General features: G+C 38.5%; 1 protein-coding gene across 9 annotated transcripts in view; it reads right to left on the bottom strand.

The window, feature by feature from the left end:
- Positions 1-833: 833 nt before the first annotated feature.
- mtus1b (microtubule associated tumor suppressor 1b) overlaps positions 834-17,093 on the bottom strand; it is a 144,097-nt gene continuing 127,837 nt past the window's right edge. For 8 of the 9 annotated variants that reach the window (XM_080186903.1, XM_080186887.1, XM_080186912.1 and 5 more), the window contains 7 exons: positions 13,615-13,829; positions 10,442-10,547; positions 10,253-10,326; positions 8,285-8,380; positions 7,173-7,292; positions 4,542-4,639; positions 834-4,045 (listed from right to left, as the gene is read on the bottom strand). In XM_080186903.1, coding sequence (XP_080043029.1) covers positions 3,829-4,045; positions 4,542-4,639; positions 7,173-7,292; positions 8,285-8,380; positions 10,253-10,326; positions 10,442-10,547; positions 13,615-13,829 — 926 coding nt within the window. In that variant the 3' untranslated portion in view covers positions 834-3,828. Of the gene's footprint in view, positions 4,046-4,541; positions 4,640-7,172; positions 7,293-8,284; positions 8,381-10,252; positions 10,327-10,441; positions 10,548-13,614; positions 13,830-17,093 lie in introns of those variants that run through there. The other variant, XR_013886460.1, reaches the window with a different exon arrangement.

Here is a 17,093-nt window from a genome sequence, read left to right as displayed (position 1 = left end):
AAGCTGCAAGGCAAAACTCAGGAATATGGTCCATTTACCAGGATGAATGCAGTGTCAAGAAATTGTGCAGTAAAGTGAGCTTTTGATTGGAATTCCATCAACTATTGGTGCATTATGGCTGTCATGTGTACCATGATGCAATGCAAGCTATTTGACAGCACCTTCCAAACAAGTGACTTCTACCAACGAGAAAGCAGCAAGCAAGCTGGCATATGGTACCAACACCAAGATCTCCTTTCCAGGCCTGGAAATATATTTCCACTCCCAAATGTTACATGTCAACAGCTCCCCTTTTATGAGTTAACATGCATGCAATCACCTTTCTTTCCAGACAACTCAAAGAACCAATTTCAGCTTCAAGCACAGCAAGTAGCTTACAATTGCTTTTCAACATGTCAGTGCAGAGCAAGGTTATGTTTTTGTGACAATGCAGGAGATGGGAGGGAAGTTCCAGTGTGCTGATTAGTGACTCACTTTTATTATTCACTGATGGATGAGGGCATCATTAGCAAGGCTACCATTTGTTGCCTATCCAACTGCTTTTGAACAAAGATTGTTAGGGCACTTCAGAGGGCAGTTAAAAAGCACATTGTTGTGGACATGGAGTCATACATAGGCCAGATTAAGGCAAGGGTGGGGATTTATTTTCCTAAACAGCATAAGATTTATGGGTCACCATTACTAACTTGATGTACCAGATTTATTAACTAAGTTCTACCAGTTGTCATTTTTGGATCTGAATCCATGTCTCCAGGGCATTAGCCTGGGTCTCTGGATTACCACTATGCCATCCTTGCCCATCTAGCTTATATTTCAGATCAAAGAGCATAAACTGATAGAGAAAACAAGAACTTTATTCAACAATGAAGCAACATGTGATAAGTACATTTACAATGCATTAAGAATAAAAATGATCACCAACAGACAAAGCACACGTAAAATTAAATCAAAAATTTTGCGAGCTTTGTTGCACAATATTTTAACTAACTGGATTGACCTTTTAGCTATAGATCCCTAAAGCTACATATGAATATCTTGCTTCTAGTTGCACTAATCAAAAATGTCATCCTATAAGTTCATTTTAATTTCATAGGCAGAGGTTTTATATAATTTAGGTATCAACTACAAAAAAGTTAGAACTGAGCTTCTATGGGTGCACTAGTTGTTAAAATGTTGCAAATACCTAGAACGGTATAACAAGCATCACTATACGGGAACTACCCATTAGGAACTTTTGCTACCCCAGCTGAGTGTTGCAATGTTCACTAATTAGAACCCCTATTCAAAGGAATGAAGGCTCCTCCAACATGCATAAAATCAGTTTTAGCAAATATGTCTGCACTGAAGTAACTGTTAATGAGCTGCTCAGGTAACTATTTGTATTGGCTTACCAATTGCAAGCAAGTTCAGATGGAACCTCATACTTGTAGCTGAGTGAGAAAGTGCAAATAAACACCTCAAAAAGTTTAAAATTAGGCTAAGGACTAGCATTTTTAATAGATCTGAATAATTTGACCAAATCAGACTTGTAACATTGAAAAATCAAAGGAACCTAGGAGTATTTTAATTTGCAAGTAGATTTTAATATTGCAGTTTCACATCCACATCTCTGCTGGCCAGTGTCATAAAATTGCATAGAAATTAAGTGTGTCAAGCTCACCAATCAATCCAGTTTCCTAACAGTTCTTGACTTTCATTTCAATTGTTTACAGATAAAATTAATTTTCAATACAGAAAAACAAAGTTGATTAACTGAGTTAAATTGGAAGAAAAACAAAGAAACAGTAGAAAGGTAATTTAAAGCTGTTTCACGTTAAAAAAATTATCTTGTTTTCACCAAGATTATCCTGAGAAATTGCAGCATTTTACATCAGGAATTCTAAGTTTGATAACTTGCATGAAAATTTGCAATGTTTCTTTGCCTTATTTTATAAGGAACTCAGCTATTTTAAAGTGTGAACCAGGGTACGTCACAACATAGTTGATAAAACTATCAAGGTAAGTGTTAATTTGATATGAAAACTATACAAATTTTTCACCTTCAATTTAGCAACACGTGACAGGACAGTAGCAAGGATGTCTGTTCACAAATGCACCATTCTAGCAAAGACACGCTTGAATTTAAATAAAAATTTGACAATACTTGAACTGACTTAAGCGGAATTGGTTTGGGGCTCATCAGCTCCTAATATATTCAACTTTGAAGATCCCATTTGACAGACAATGGTCTTAAAAAATTGCCATGTTTTTAAAAAGGATCAAGATTGTACGAATTTGTTTTGGATTTGTAATAGTCAACAACATTATCCATGTTTGTGCAAGCTTCTCCTTGTGGTCCACATTTACGTCTGGATCAATGTTATCAGTAAATTGCATGCATCTGAAACTGCTGATGGAAGCAGACTTAATATTCTTCATTGGTGGGTTAACCTTAACTAGCATCTAATAAACTTCCGGACAACAAATTTCAAACAAAAACAAGTGCCAATAGTATCACATTGCCTGGGCTGAGAGGATCAGATTGCTAAACCTTAGGGATCTGCATGTGGCTCTAGGTTCAGATACTTGAATGATAGAGAGTGGGAAGAAAGGATCAAAGGAATGAGGTCAGGTCACCATGAGTGTTCTCAGCAACCAGTTCAGAGACAAATTTCAGACAGTCTATTCTCCCTTCTTCTCAACTACAGAATAGCACACAGAGGCTGTGAAACAAAACTAGACACATCAAGATGCATTTATACTGAAATGCGAGCATCAATGAAGTACTAAGATTGAAAGATGACAATCATTTACATCTCACTGCAATGTTTTTCAGGGTAATCTCAGGTCAAGAGATTTACACATTACCAACAGCAAAATATTTTCCACCCTTTGACAGTTGGGCATATAGAGCTGCAACTTTCTTCACAACCATCATTCATCTATGTGGAGAAACATTTAAAACCAACTGAGAAACTTAATACTCTTCAAGGTGGAAAATATTTACTTTCGTGTAAAACTTTACTTTTGGACTATGAAACAGCCAGATCCTCTTTTGCCAAACAAAAACACTTAAAATGTTTCCAAATAGAACAAGCACGTCAGCTACATTTGTGGCCTTGGGATTTAAGTGCTTCACCTCCACTACCAGTTGAATGTAAACTGTTACTTTACTATTGCTTTAGTGCTTATAAAATCGACAGCATATATGTGTTTTCTTAAATAAAAAAATTAAACTCTATGGTGTTAGATTTTCCTCAAACAGCTTTCAATAGATAACATTTGCAGATATAGGATCTGCATAAACTTGGGACCACATTCCACACAGCCATTCTCTCAGCATATTTCCCAAAACAAAGAATCTGTCTCATCTAAATTTGTTCTCCTTCCTCATGCTATATGTTGTGCAATTTCAGACTGCAACATAAATTCCTCATTCAATTTGCTGGGAAATAACCCAAACAGCACCTTGCATGCTAATAGTGAAGGTGACACTCAATTCTTCAGCTCAATCTTAAACACTCAGTTCACCAGACACAAATCCTCTTCACAAATGGAGGGAACTCAAATTCATCAAATATAATCTACATGCCCTGAGTTTTCTTTTAATAGGCAAAAAGGCAAAAGCAAGATTCTTGCTGTGTAAATTAAGTGCTGTTGTGCAACATTTCCTATATACAGTCTCAATATAATTAGAAACACTTAGAAAAAGAATGCTTTTCCATATTCTTAAGCCATACAATAGGACAGTATTTTTACATCATGGTCAACATCCAATAGCCCTTGTTTTGTCACGGTAGCCAGTAACAGAGAACAGGTCACTTTGAATGGCAATTCATTTGGAATGTGTCACCTTGGTGATGGTGTAGGGTTAGAGCTCGAGGACACTGAAGTTTTGGAAGGCTGAAAGGATAAAGAGGAAGTCGGTGACAGCTTCTTGGGACCAAGAACATCTCCATTTTGTAGTTTCCACAAAAGTTCTTCATTTTCCATAGATAAGCGCTTGTTGACTTTTGATTCTTTCTGCAGCGACTCCTGTAAAACCACCTGCTCAGTAGAGAGCTGCCTGCAAAGATATGGAAATTAAAGTGGGTTTTAATTAAAAAATAGTGCTGTCAACAGGCAGAATCAATTCGTGGCTTCGTATACTGGTAAATTTTCATACTGCATTTATAGAAAATCACAAAGGAATAATAGCTTACCTTTTTGTACTCTATCAAAAGGCAGAGAAACATTTAGAAATTAATCAGTTTGCAAACATGCAAAATGCAAAGCAAATTTTCCCAGAATAATTAACCAAATCTAAATTTCCTCTTTACTGGTCTCATGTTTTGAACATTCAAATTCCTTGTCCCTTTTAATTGTCATGGATGTGTGAACTGGCAGAAATGAGGGGAACCCAGAATTAAGTTCGCAATCTCATAGCATTTATTGTGCCCAGTTCAAATAGCAGTGGACACATGCAGATCCAACAATGGTGAAACTGCAAGCTTACTGTTCAAACAAAAAAGTGACTAATCAGTGATTTAGTTAATATGCTGAACAGGACTATACTCACTTACCTAGACACAGCTATGTGTTTGTCCATTCGAGCTTTTAAGTCTTCATTTTCCTGCAGCACAATTTTAAGCTTATCGTCCAGCGCAGTATGTTTCTCCATCTTAAAAAAAAGTTCTCCATTCAGGTTATAGTCAAGTGGCATCACTTTTATTTCTCAATTTTTTTGTCCCTCACATGCCTATCTCAGATCATCACTACTCTGATCATCACTCCAAACTGGACAAGTTCAGAATTATTCTGGTCAAATGATAAGACAAGTTTTGGAAACAGGTCCAGGCATGAGGGGGCACAGTGTGGATTCACTAATGTTGCCTTCCAAGAAAGAAATACAGATAGGAATAAACACAAGACTGAGTCCAAGAACAAGGGGCAATTTGGTGTAGATGTTAAAACTGAACAGATCAGAGTGCACAGATAGAAGCTTGTGATTGAAAGATTCAGAACAAAAGCTTAAATGCAATGCAAAGGGCAAGGGTGAAAAGAGAATACTTTTTAAACAATTTAAAGACCCAGCTGATGGTAAATAGAGTTGTTTATATTCCACAAGGGAAACTGGGAAAAAAGTCTTTTGCAATTTGGTCTCAGAGGAGGCAAGTTGAAATTCAGGGAATGTCCCCCAGACTGTGCGCTGATCTGAATAAATGCTTAACAGCACTATGGCACAGTGGTTAGCACTGCTGCCTCAGTGCCAGGGACCCAGGTTCGATTCCCAGCTTGGGTCACTGTCAGTGTGGAGTTTGCACTTTCTCCCTGTGGGTTTTCTCCAGGTTCTCTGGTTTCCTCCCCCAGTCTGAAAGATGTGCTCGTTAGGTGCATTGACCCGAACAGGGGCCAGAGTGTAGCAACTAGGGGATTTCACAGTAACTTCATTGCAGTGTTAATGTAAGCCTTACTTGTGACTACTAATAAACTAAACTAAGACAGACTTGCACTCAAGACAATGGCTGTACGCAACAACATTAATTTAGTTTAAACTTAAGCTGTCTTCAGAGCCAACACCCAAACTGTTCATAACATCTTAGATTTTAAAATCTATAAAAATTCAACAACCGTTAACACACAATTTAATGTGTCTATTTCGGGTAACTTCCAGGTAAACCAGCAGCTTGCTTTCCAAATTGGCATTTCTTCAGATATGTTGATGTTGGAAGTTAAACAGCTATTTCTGCTGTTGGCTGATGAAACAATGTTCTTTAAGCATCTCCTCAAATCCCCAACCCCATTTTGGTCTTTCACTTATCTTACCCAACTTCTTTAGAATGGCATTCCCTCAGAATTAATTACCTTCATCGCTTGACTTTAGCTTGGAGTTCAACAGCCAAATAATCTAATTTCATGCATCTCCATGACACCTGTGACTCGAATCCTTTTTTATTCAGATTTATTAAATGTTCTGTCCCCATTGCTACTAACTTGCCTTACAACTCAACATATCAAATACTCCAGTTCCATTCACAGACACGCTGTCCCTGCTTTAATGATCTCATATTTTCAGAGTTATAACCAGAAAATATTCTGATATTTCCATGACACCAACATTTTCTTGATAAATGAGAGGGCTGAGAGAGTGTGGAACACTAATTGTCTCTGCTTCAACTGCTATGGAAGAACTAGTTCCATAGATGACTATTGGAAAAAGGAATAAGAGGATGAAAGAATTGAGCAAGCACAAGGCTTAAGCTACTCTATTGCTTGTGCTGAGGATTAAAAAGTCTGATAAGTCTATATTGATTATAAAAACAGATCTCTCAAAGTTCTATGCAAGACAGTTTATGTTGTGCAGAAGTCACATCTGGTGCAATAAATACACAAACTAACATACATATTTCCAATGTGATGAGCTGAGATGCAAGAAGTTATCAACCTTCTCAGCAGCAATGGAGGTTGAGGGGAGACCTGATAGAAGTCTACAAGATTATGAGAGACATGGAGAGTGGATAGTCGGAAGCTTTCCCCCAGGGTGGAAGAGTCAATTACTAGGGGGCATAGGTTTAAGGTGTGAGGGGTAAGGTTTAAAAAAAAAAAGATGAACGAGGCAGTTTTTTTTACTGCAGAGAGTGGTGGGTAGCTGGGACTTATTGTTGGGGGAGGTAGTGGAAGCGGATACGATAGTCACTTTTAAAGAAGTGATGTCCCAGTCGGTGTGCTGATCTGAATGAATATTTAAGAAACAGCACCATGGCACAGTGGCTAGCACTGCTGTCTTGAGAAGTACACGAATGAGATGGGATTAGAGGAATAGGATCCCCGGAAGCATAGGGGGTTTTAGTTACGTTGGGCAGCATGGTCGGTGCAGGCTTGGAGGGCCGAATCGCTAAGCCTGCACTGTAACTGTTCTTTATAACAGTGAAAATGTCTTTCAGTAATGTGAATTTGCTGTAGTTAGCGAGATACCTACATATAATCTATATTATATGTAGATATCTTGCAGCCAGCTGTATCAGTGGAAATTTCAGATCATGGTTCTAATATCTACAGCACTCCTAGGATATATCTTATCCATAACCCATCTGCGTGACTACACCTTCATGGTAACAGAAGTTATGACTAAATAACCAGCTCCAATGCAAGAATCTGAGCCATTGTGAATAATGGACAACTGTGCTGGATTCGGCTTTTCTCAGTCTACTCACCAGCTTTTCCACCTGCATCAGTTTTTTTTCTTGATTATGTATCTTCTCATTTTTTATTTCTAGCACGGCCTTTAAACTGTCCAGTTCCTGTTTCAGGTACAGGCTTAGGGGGTCCATTTTCTATAAAATAAATGGAAAATAATGATTCTCAATTGTGTTTCTGTATTTGCTTCACTTTTTTTTAAAAAACAGAAGTGTTCTAATATGTGGGTTTTGGGGATTATCTGTTATAACACATCTGGAGACAAGTATAACATGCAAAGGATTAGCTGGATAGATACACCAATTGAAATTGAACTTGCATTAAGAAAAAAAATGTCTAGAAATAATCTGAACCACTGTTTAATTGCTGGCTTCCATGTAAACAATGCATATCTGTCACATTCCTCTTGATATTCAATAAACTACATTTATATAGAAGTTTTAATGTAAAGCTTCCCAATACATTTCACAGGAACATTAGATTTGACACCAAACCAATAAATCATTAGCCAGATGGACAAAGCTTAACCCAAGATGCAGGAAATCAAATTACTGATTTTATTTCCGAAGAGGATTCAATTTTCTTGCATCTAACTATCTTTTCACCATCTCATATCAACTGAACACAGAAAATCATGAGTCAACATGGTTTTGTGAGAAGGGAACTATGGGCCTGATTTCACCATTTTGATTCCAAGTGCTGAATCTGGGTCTGATTCAGATCCAACTTGTAAACCCTGTTCTCAGGTGTCCCCATACACACTGCCTAAAAAAAGTTGAGAATCTGAATCACGCTGTGGGCAGGGCTTATTGCAGCCAAAACACTGCTGCTCTGATCAGAGTCTTCAACTACGTGTGCATTGTGATGAACATTTTGCTCGATAACACTAACATTGGAGGAGTGTCTTAATGTGTTCTATTATGCTAAAAACACTATACAAGTTGTTGACTGCTGTGGATGTCAGAAACGTCCCAATAAGTGATTGCAAAATTTAAAGAGAGTTAAATGCAAGTCAAAAATATTTCAATCCCAACACAAACAGCATAATTCCAATCTATGGAAAATAGGGCAAGCTGAAGAGCAGCCCCAAACCAACAAGTATTTGTTTGAAAAATATGATGGAACTTACTTGACTTTTCTGAACCTGTGTTTTTCTGACTTCCTCTTTAGTTTTAATTTCTTCCTTTAAAGATTCATTTTCCTCATTCAGCTTTCTAATTTGGTCCTGAAAACAAATTATTCCGATTAGGTGTGGATCCTTAAAATCACTGCACTGGATTTGAAATAACCACACGAGTACACTTTTAAAGAGTGAACCAATGTACAATTTTTTCTGCTGCCTTGAAATATTTGAAAAGTCAATTATTAAAGATATCCTTGCCTTTAAAAACCCGATGCATAAAATCCCAAAGCAGAGCAATTCTGCTAAACCTTTTAAAGATACTGATTACTTTTTAGATGAACTATTATGCTTAATACTGGCATCACAATTCAGAAAGGATGTCACAGCCTGAAGGAAGGGTGCCAAATACATTTAATAAAATGGTACCAGGGATGAAAGACTCAAATTATGGGGTAGTGCAGACAACTTAGAGATTTTCTCCTTGGAGCAGAGAGGGTTAAGGGAAGATTTGTTAGAGATGGTCAAAAATCACTGATGGTTTTAACAGAGTAAGAAAATTTGGAAAAGTTCTCATTGGCAGTCATTGGTAACAAGAGGATGACAAATTTAAAAACTGGCAAAAAGAACCAGAGGTAAAAACTAAATTTTATTTTTTGCATGCTATGATTTGAAAAGCACTCAGTGAAAGGTTAGTGGATGTGGATTCAATAACAATTGGATAAATAGTTTAAGGAAAAATTCCGGTACTTTGGGAAAGGGAAGAACAGGACTAATTGGGTAACTTCTAAATTAGGCCAAGGTTGCTGTCAGTCCAAAAATCTGTTCTTTGAACAGCAATGCTGCCAATTGAGAGGCAATGAGGGGGCGGGGGAAAGAGATAGGATGAAGTTACAACCATATAGAGCTAGACTCAATATGATCCGCTCTCTTCCCCGAAAATAAAGATGATGGATCTTTAACAATCCAGAAACTTTCAAACCACAAAGTTAGATCAGGTTCAATTTCATAACGTTATATTAACTCACTGTTAGTTATGATGCTGGACTAGTAACTTGCTTGGCTATTGTACCTACTAGATAACCACATTAATTGTCTGGTACTTTATACTAAAAAGCGTAACCACAGGCATCTGAAATACAGTTAAATATCTCAAAATTAAATATCTGAAATTTAGGATGGCATAGTGGTTAGCACTGCTGCCTCACAGCACCACGGATCCAAGTTAGATGCCTGGCTTGGGTCACTGCCTGTGCTGAGTCTGTACATTCTCCCCATGGCTGCATGGGTTTCCTCTTAGTGCTATGGTTTCTTCCCACAGTCTGAAACAGCTAGTTAGGTGCATTGGCCATGCTAAATTCCCCCTCAGTGTACCTGAACAGGCACCAAATGTGGCAACTAGGGGATTTTCAGTGACTTGATTGAAGTACTAATATAAGCCTACTTGTGGCTCAAACAAACTTTACTTTAAATCTTAATTTTAAGATTTTTAATACTAGCAAACTATTGGTATTGGTGGCCAGACTAAATCTTTCAAATTTGATTTGATATCTACAAGGTGAATGGGAACATAGCACCAATAGCAAGTCAGATATCTCAACGGTTAATTCGACATTCAACTGATAAGAACAAAAAAAAAATTCATTTTTGCAATTAAGAGTCTCTTTCTGTACTTCATTATTTCTGGAAATGATTGCTCATTTCACAAATTTGTTGATACTCCTGCCTCAGACACCATTTTGATTTCTCTTCAACGGGATTGGACTCTAAGCTGTTGGAGATATTGGTAATCAGTGGCAGTTTTTGCAGCAGATATTAAAAGACTATGGCTGTATCTGAAGTGAAGTGCAAATATTTCTGAGCTAACTACTTCACCATTCACTTCAGATTTTCTTTAGTACTACTGGGCAGGCAACATAGCTACTGTATCTACACAATAATTCTAGGTGAAGCATTTTTGCAACAAGTTAAACTAACCTGCAATAGTGATTGTCTTTCTTTAAAGCTCTCTTCAAGTGTCTTCTGCTCCAGTTCATGTGATCTGCTAAGTTCTACATTAAACAAATTAACATCTTTGTGATCAATCACTTGAACATGTACAATGCTTTCACAATGGTACTTTACCAGCAAAAGGATAAATGTGTCATGCTGTTCAGCATTGATTACCTGCTAGAGACTGTTGATATTCATTTTGAAGACATTGTAGGTCTTTTGAATGAGTTGCACTAAGCTCCATTTTATGGGCTTCATGTTTGGAGGTCAAGCTTTCAATCTAAATACAAGAGACACATTAATCTTTCAGCTGCTTGAATGAATTCTGGTACCTTATAATGTGGAATTAGGAAGTGGCCACTCAAATCACTAGATCTGCTCCAATTGTCAGGCTTACTTTGCATCCAAAATGAATGCAAAACAATTGAATCTGAAGACAATAAATTATTTCAGCATCTGTACATTCAAAAAAAGTCAAACACAACAAAATTTCATGTTTTGGTATTGAAAGATTCTCTCAGGTGGATATCAGATTCTCCGTGGTTGTGTTTAATCCCTTAACTAATTGAATGGTGTTCCTATGGCTGGCCATTACTTTTTGCAACCCCAACACATGATCCAAGAATTGTACAAGAAACTGACTTTATACACAGATCACTGAAAAATTGCACACACCACCTTACATTTTCTCTTAAATGGAAGAGAAATCAAAAGCAATGTACAAAGGTAGAGCCAACTAGTTATTAGCTATGATCAGCAGTATATGGGTGGCAATGGTTAGCACTGCTGCCTCAGTGCCAGGGACCCAGGTTTAATTCTCAGCTTGGGTCTGTGTGGCACACATTCTCCCCATGTCTGTGTGGGTTTTCTCCAGATGCCCCAGTTTCCTCCCACAATCCAAAGATGCACAGGTTAGGTAGATTGGCCATGCTAAATTGCCCCTTAGGTGTCAGGGGACTGGCTAGGATAAATGCATGAGGTTATGACAACTGGTTGGGATTTTGGTCACTGCAGACTTGATGGGCCAAATGTCCTCCTTCTGCACTGTAGATTTTATATTCACATTTTTCCACAAAATACCAATATTTCACATTTTCCATTAACTAGTGGAATTTTTTAATGAGAGAGAGGGGCTTCAGCAGCAAAATTGAAAATTCTGAAAATTGGGACAGAAAGTGCAACAGCCTAACACTCCCCCTCTCAGTTGTTGCTTTGTGGCAGTTAGCAGGAGGGGTGGTGGTGGTGGTGGTGGTGGTGGGGGGTGGATTCTTCCCATAAATGTTGAACACAAATATTAGACCACAAAGAGTCATAAAACTGTGGGTAAGCAATATTTTCAATTATTTATTTGAGCCAGAAAGACTATAGTCAGTGACTGAAAACATTTCTGACAAGCCTTCAAGGCAGAACTAGGTAGATTTTGGATTAGTCAGCACCTTCCAAACCCATCTAGAAGGACAAGGGCAACAGATACACAGGAACAGCACCATCTGCAAGTTCCCTCCAAGCCTCTCACCATCCTGACTTGGAAATACATTGCTAGTCCTTCACAATTGCTGGGTCAAAATCCTGGAATTCCCTCCCTCATGGCATTGTGGGTCAACCCACAGCACGTAGACTAGTGATTCAAGGCATCAGCTCACCACTTTCTCAAGGGTGAATGCTGGACAGCCAGCAACATCCACGTCCCACGAATGAATAAATAATTAACAAGGAAATGAAGGTTATCAGGGCAGGCAAGAATTTGAGGTTACAGTCAGATCATCTGTGAGCTACTTGAATGGCAGAAGAGGCCACTCCTGTTTGTAAGTTTCGTAGGTATGTTTGTATGGGATCCTTCCAGCTAAAAGCTTATTTTTCACAACTTCAACCCAAGTATGCAAGGGATATTGATGTTGGCATCTCTATTCAGAGCCCAGCTCTTGATTGAGACCATAAATTAATTTCCATCACAAGTCTGATAAATAGATGCTTTCAGTTGGCTGTTCAGTTTGGGGGAAAAAACAACTGTGCTGAATCTAGGGCCACAGAAACAAATTGAGGAAGAATTTCTAAAGCTTCAGCTTGGACAAAGTAAAATCCTGTTAACATTCTCAGACAAGTGATGCAATCAAGTGCCAGTTACACGTTAAATGCCAAGAACTGTAAATGACAGATCACACTTCAAGGAGCAGACTAAGCAGTTCTAATGCTGTGTTGGCATTGTCAGCTTCTTAGTTTCACGAGTTTTTCTGGCCAGCAATTAGCAAATGAAATAGTTTGAAAGAAAAAAAATAGAAGTCTGAACTAAATTTATTACACTTGAAATATGCATTCTTAGAGAAAGCAGAATTAGATCAAACCTTGTGCCTTTAATAGATATAAATGGGGCAGGGCTGAGAAAAGAGCCTTGATATTATGATCAGTGACAATTTCACTGCACTCCAAGCCACTCACCATTCTGATTTGGAAATATATCACTGATCCGGAAATATATCACTGATCCTTGGCAGTCATTGTGTCAAAGCCCTGGAACTCCCTCCCCAACAGCATTGTGGGTCAATCCACAGAACAGGGACTGCAGCAATTCAAGGTGGCACCTTCTCAAGGGCAATTAGGGACGGGCAATAAATATAAGCGATGCCCAGATCCCACAAGTGAATAAAAACTTGAAGACAAAGCAAATTTCTTGTTGGCGTACCTCTTATGGTGCAAATTTCACCTTGGATATTAACTTCGTGGCAGTATCAGTTATTTGGGATCTCTGATGCCCAGTGCTATCAAGGCAAGCTAGGAGAAGCAAAATCATACTGAGGAATTCTCAGACTACTGCCCAGGTAGTAGTAAAAAGCACCAATTATCCTTCCATTTTTAATATTTTTCCGAGAGTGGAATGAAGGTTGGAAGATAGACATGGGATTGAGAAGCTCAAGTACCCAAAATAGAAAGATTAAGATTTGATGGAATTGTTTTAAATCAAAGACATGACATTCTACAACTACAATTTGTCAGGGCCAGAGGCTGGTCAACATGATTCAGGGTATGACTAAAACCCAGTTATGCCACACTCAAAAAAAAACTTAAAGGCTTAAACAAAAAGTCCACGTCAAGCCAATGATAAAGATTTCCAGCTGCAAGGTCTTCAACAGCACACCATGAAGGAACAGAGAATGAGTGATAACGTTTGGATGTGTTTAAACTGCACGTGGAAGTCAGGAGTTGCTGTCAATTTCAGTGTTGTTATAACAGCAAATGCTGATAGTTTCCCCTGAATTACTACTGCAATTTACAACTGTAGGTTACATTTCGAGAAAGAGGAGGAAGTAGAGATGTGATGCTAAAAAAAAAGTTCATCTAAAATAACTGACCTCTTTTTGCAGCTCTGCTTGCAGTTTTTTGACATCATTTTTAAAGTTCTGCTGTAGATGCTCCTTCTCTGCAGTGAAGAGTTCCTCAAGTCTTTTTTCTAATTCTTCAAGTTCAGTCTTGTGCTCTTCAGATAGCTTTTGAATTACTCCTTCGTATTTGTTTCGTAGTTCCTCTCGATCCTTTTCCAACTGAACAAAAGTTACGTTCCTCAATTCTGACGAGAGCAGAAGTAATCAGTGAGACAAGACCAACATCAAAAATATTGTGTTTTTATGAAATGGTGCAAATTATGAATCAATTTAGAGGAGATCCAGTATATAAATTGTATACTAAATGTCTTAAAAAAGCTTTTTCCACGCAATTTCAGTTGAACTTGTAAACATTTGAAACATTCATAACATTGAGCAAAAATAGTTTTTACAGAAGCAACTCCAGAATGACTTGTAATCAGCCTCGCTCCCATATTTTCTTGCTACACGATTAAAAGAATTAAACACTGCAATGCTGGGCTCCACTGAACACAGCTGGCAAGAATCCAACTGACATCATCACAGCTGTTTAAATTATTATACAGCGCAAGCATCCAGCATGCTAACCAGCTATTACTTCCAGTTTAAAAACCCCAGAATCCATTGCTTGGAAAACATACAAACAGCTTTAAAGGACTCTCAAGCAAGTAAATTGGTAGCACGTAACTGTGCATCGTGCAACATCAACATTTTACAAAATATTTTGGTTCTAGATGCAGAGGTGAAAAAGTGCTTGCACATTCACACCCATCAAAATATTATATAAACAAAATTACAGCCAGGGGAAAAAAAAGTGTTTCAGTATTACTAAACCAGACGTATAATGGAAAGAATGTATAAATTCAACAGTGAAACAGAATAACTAAGCTGAAGGACCTCTGCCTGTAAGTGAAATAATTTTAACCAGTATTAAATAATTTTCATGATAGTTCAATTAAGCAATAACTCAAAAGCACCATTAATGTTCCTTGTAAGGTTGCCTTAAAGTACCCTGAAATGAAATGTCAGAATTCAGAGCCTGGCAGAAGCAGTTTGATTTTCCAATCTACTAATGCAGTCCCAACATTGCTGGACTTCGCAAATCTCTACTGTTCTGTCTCCTTATTCACCACCTCATCTGTGATGTTACAACCCAGATGCAAAAAATATTGTTTATCAATTGTAAATACAATGTACAATCATAGCCAAGACAAAAGCTTTTTTGGTACCAAGGGAATTGAGTGGATATGGTGATAGAGCTGAAGGTGGAGTTGAGGTAGATCAGGCATGATCTAGTTGAGCAGGCTACTCCTGCTCTGATTTAATGTTTTATGCTCATGACTTAGCAGTCTGCTGGCGATTCAGTTGACTCCCAACCAGATCAATTTCCTCCCCAACAGATCCCTCGCAAAAGGTAATCAAGTCATGGCAACATTAAGCAGCACCTCGTCTCCAATGCTAACAACCACTTGGCTCCAGACTTCATCACAACTTCAAATGAAAGTCAGCAGGAGAAACAATAACAAAGTAAATGCAGTTTTTGAAAGGCCAACACCATTGAATACTGGCAAAAATCAATGGAATCAGATCAGTGGAATACAGAACACTCACTGAGACAAGATGGTTGAAGTTGTATAAACATTCAACACAGCCCGATGAAATGGCTGTCAACTCCATCAATTACATCAATGATATTCTCTATTGCAGTGATGCTATTAACTGATTTTTTTCCTAACACTCAGCTCTTAATGAAGCAGCTCATGCTTAAATATGAGAAGTGATAATTAAAATGTATTCTTGGATAGAACAAAAATCTCAATCTACAAACACTGCGAAGTGGCTAGCGCTGCTGCTTCACAGGGCCAGGGACCTGGGTTCAATTCCCAGCTTGGGTCATGGTGTATGGAGACTGCACGTTCTCCTAGTGTCTGCATTGGTTTCCTCCGTGTGTTCTGGTTTTCTCTCTCATGCTCAAAGATGTGCTGGTTAGGTGCATTGACCCAAACAAGCACCGAAGTGTGGCGACTAGAGAAATTTCACAATAGCTTCATTGCAGTGTTAGCGCAAGTCTTACTTGTGACTAAATAAATAAAATGGATTATTCTTCAAATATCTATGAGTGCGAGCAACTTACCTGCACTTCAACAGCTCAATAAACCAAGCATTGTTCCCAATTTGCATTAAAATGTGGACAGTGAATTTACACTAGAGGATTGGCTTGAAGTTTGAACAGCATAAAATTTTTAGATGGTAATATTTTACTTGGACCACATCAAGCGAGGTCTTGCTTCAATTGTATAGGAGCGGGTTCGACTATACTTGTAGTCCTGTGAGCAGTTTTGGTCCCCTTATCTATTTCCATTGAGGGGGTGCAATGAAGGTTCACCAGACTTCAAGGTCCATTTTATAGGAGCACTACATTGCAGCAGGCAGCCATTTGGCCCATCAGTTGTATACTAACTTTCCAGAGCATCTCACCCAGATCCTATCCCTGCAGCCCCACATATCTATCCCACTAATCTCTCTAACCTATGCAATTTCAGACAAAGGGACAATTTATATGGCCAATTCCTGTACATCTTTGAACATTTGGAGGAAACCTGAGCACCTGAAGGAAATCCATGCAGACAGAGAATGTACGAATTCCACACAGTCACCAAAGACCAGAATTGAAGTTGGGTCCCTGGCACAGACATCAGTGCTAAATCACTGTGCCAGCATGCTGCCCAAAATGGCAACAGTAAAGTATAAGGAAAGATTAAACAAAGCAGCCAACGAGGGGTAATCTCATTGAAACCTATAAAATACTTGACAAAAAAAAATAGACAGGTTTCCTTTGGTTGGGAATTTAGAACCAGGGAACAACTTCAAAATTGAGGGGGGGCTTCCATTAGGATCATTAGGTCCTAGACTGGCCACTAGGACTAAGATGAGGAGAAATTTCTTTACACAGAGGGTCATGAATCATTAGAATTCCTGTACCCCAGAGGACTGTAGATGTTCAGTCACTGTGCATGCCTGAAGCAGAATTGATAGATCTTTGATCAATAATATCAATCACAGTGGCAGGGACCTGGGTTCGATTCCCGACTCAGTCACTGTATGGAATTTGCACGATCTCCGTGTGTCTGTGTGGGTTTTCTCCAGGTGCTCCGGTTTCCTCCCACAGTCCAAAGATGAGAGAGTTAGGTTGATTAGCCATGCTAAAGTGCCCCTTAGTGTCAGAGGGACTAGCTAGATTAAATGAATGGTGTTATGGAGATAGGCCCTGGCCGGATTGTGGTTGGTGCAGACTCAATGGGCCAAATGGCCTCCTTCTGCATGACAGGATTCTATGAATAATGCAAAGGGTAACGGGGAGAGGGTAAGGGGCATTGAATAGTCCGATCCACCATCATTGCATTAAATGGCAGAGCAGGCTTAATGGCCTACTCCTGTTTCCATGTTCCCTCCTTCCCAACTAATGCCAA

This window comes from Carcharhinus amblyrhynchos, chromosome 1 (genome assembly GCF_965287045.1).
Source record: "Carcharhinus amblyrhynchos chromosome 1, sCarAmb.v2.hapA, whole genome shotgun sequence".
Taxonomy (NCBI): domain Eukaryota; kingdom Metazoa; phylum Chordata; class Chondrichthyes; order Carcharhiniformes; family Carcharhinidae; genus Carcharhinus; species Carcharhinus amblyrhynchos.
The sequence above is the reverse complement of the archived record's forward strand: the minus strand, read 5'-3'. Positions and strand labels throughout refer to the sequence as shown.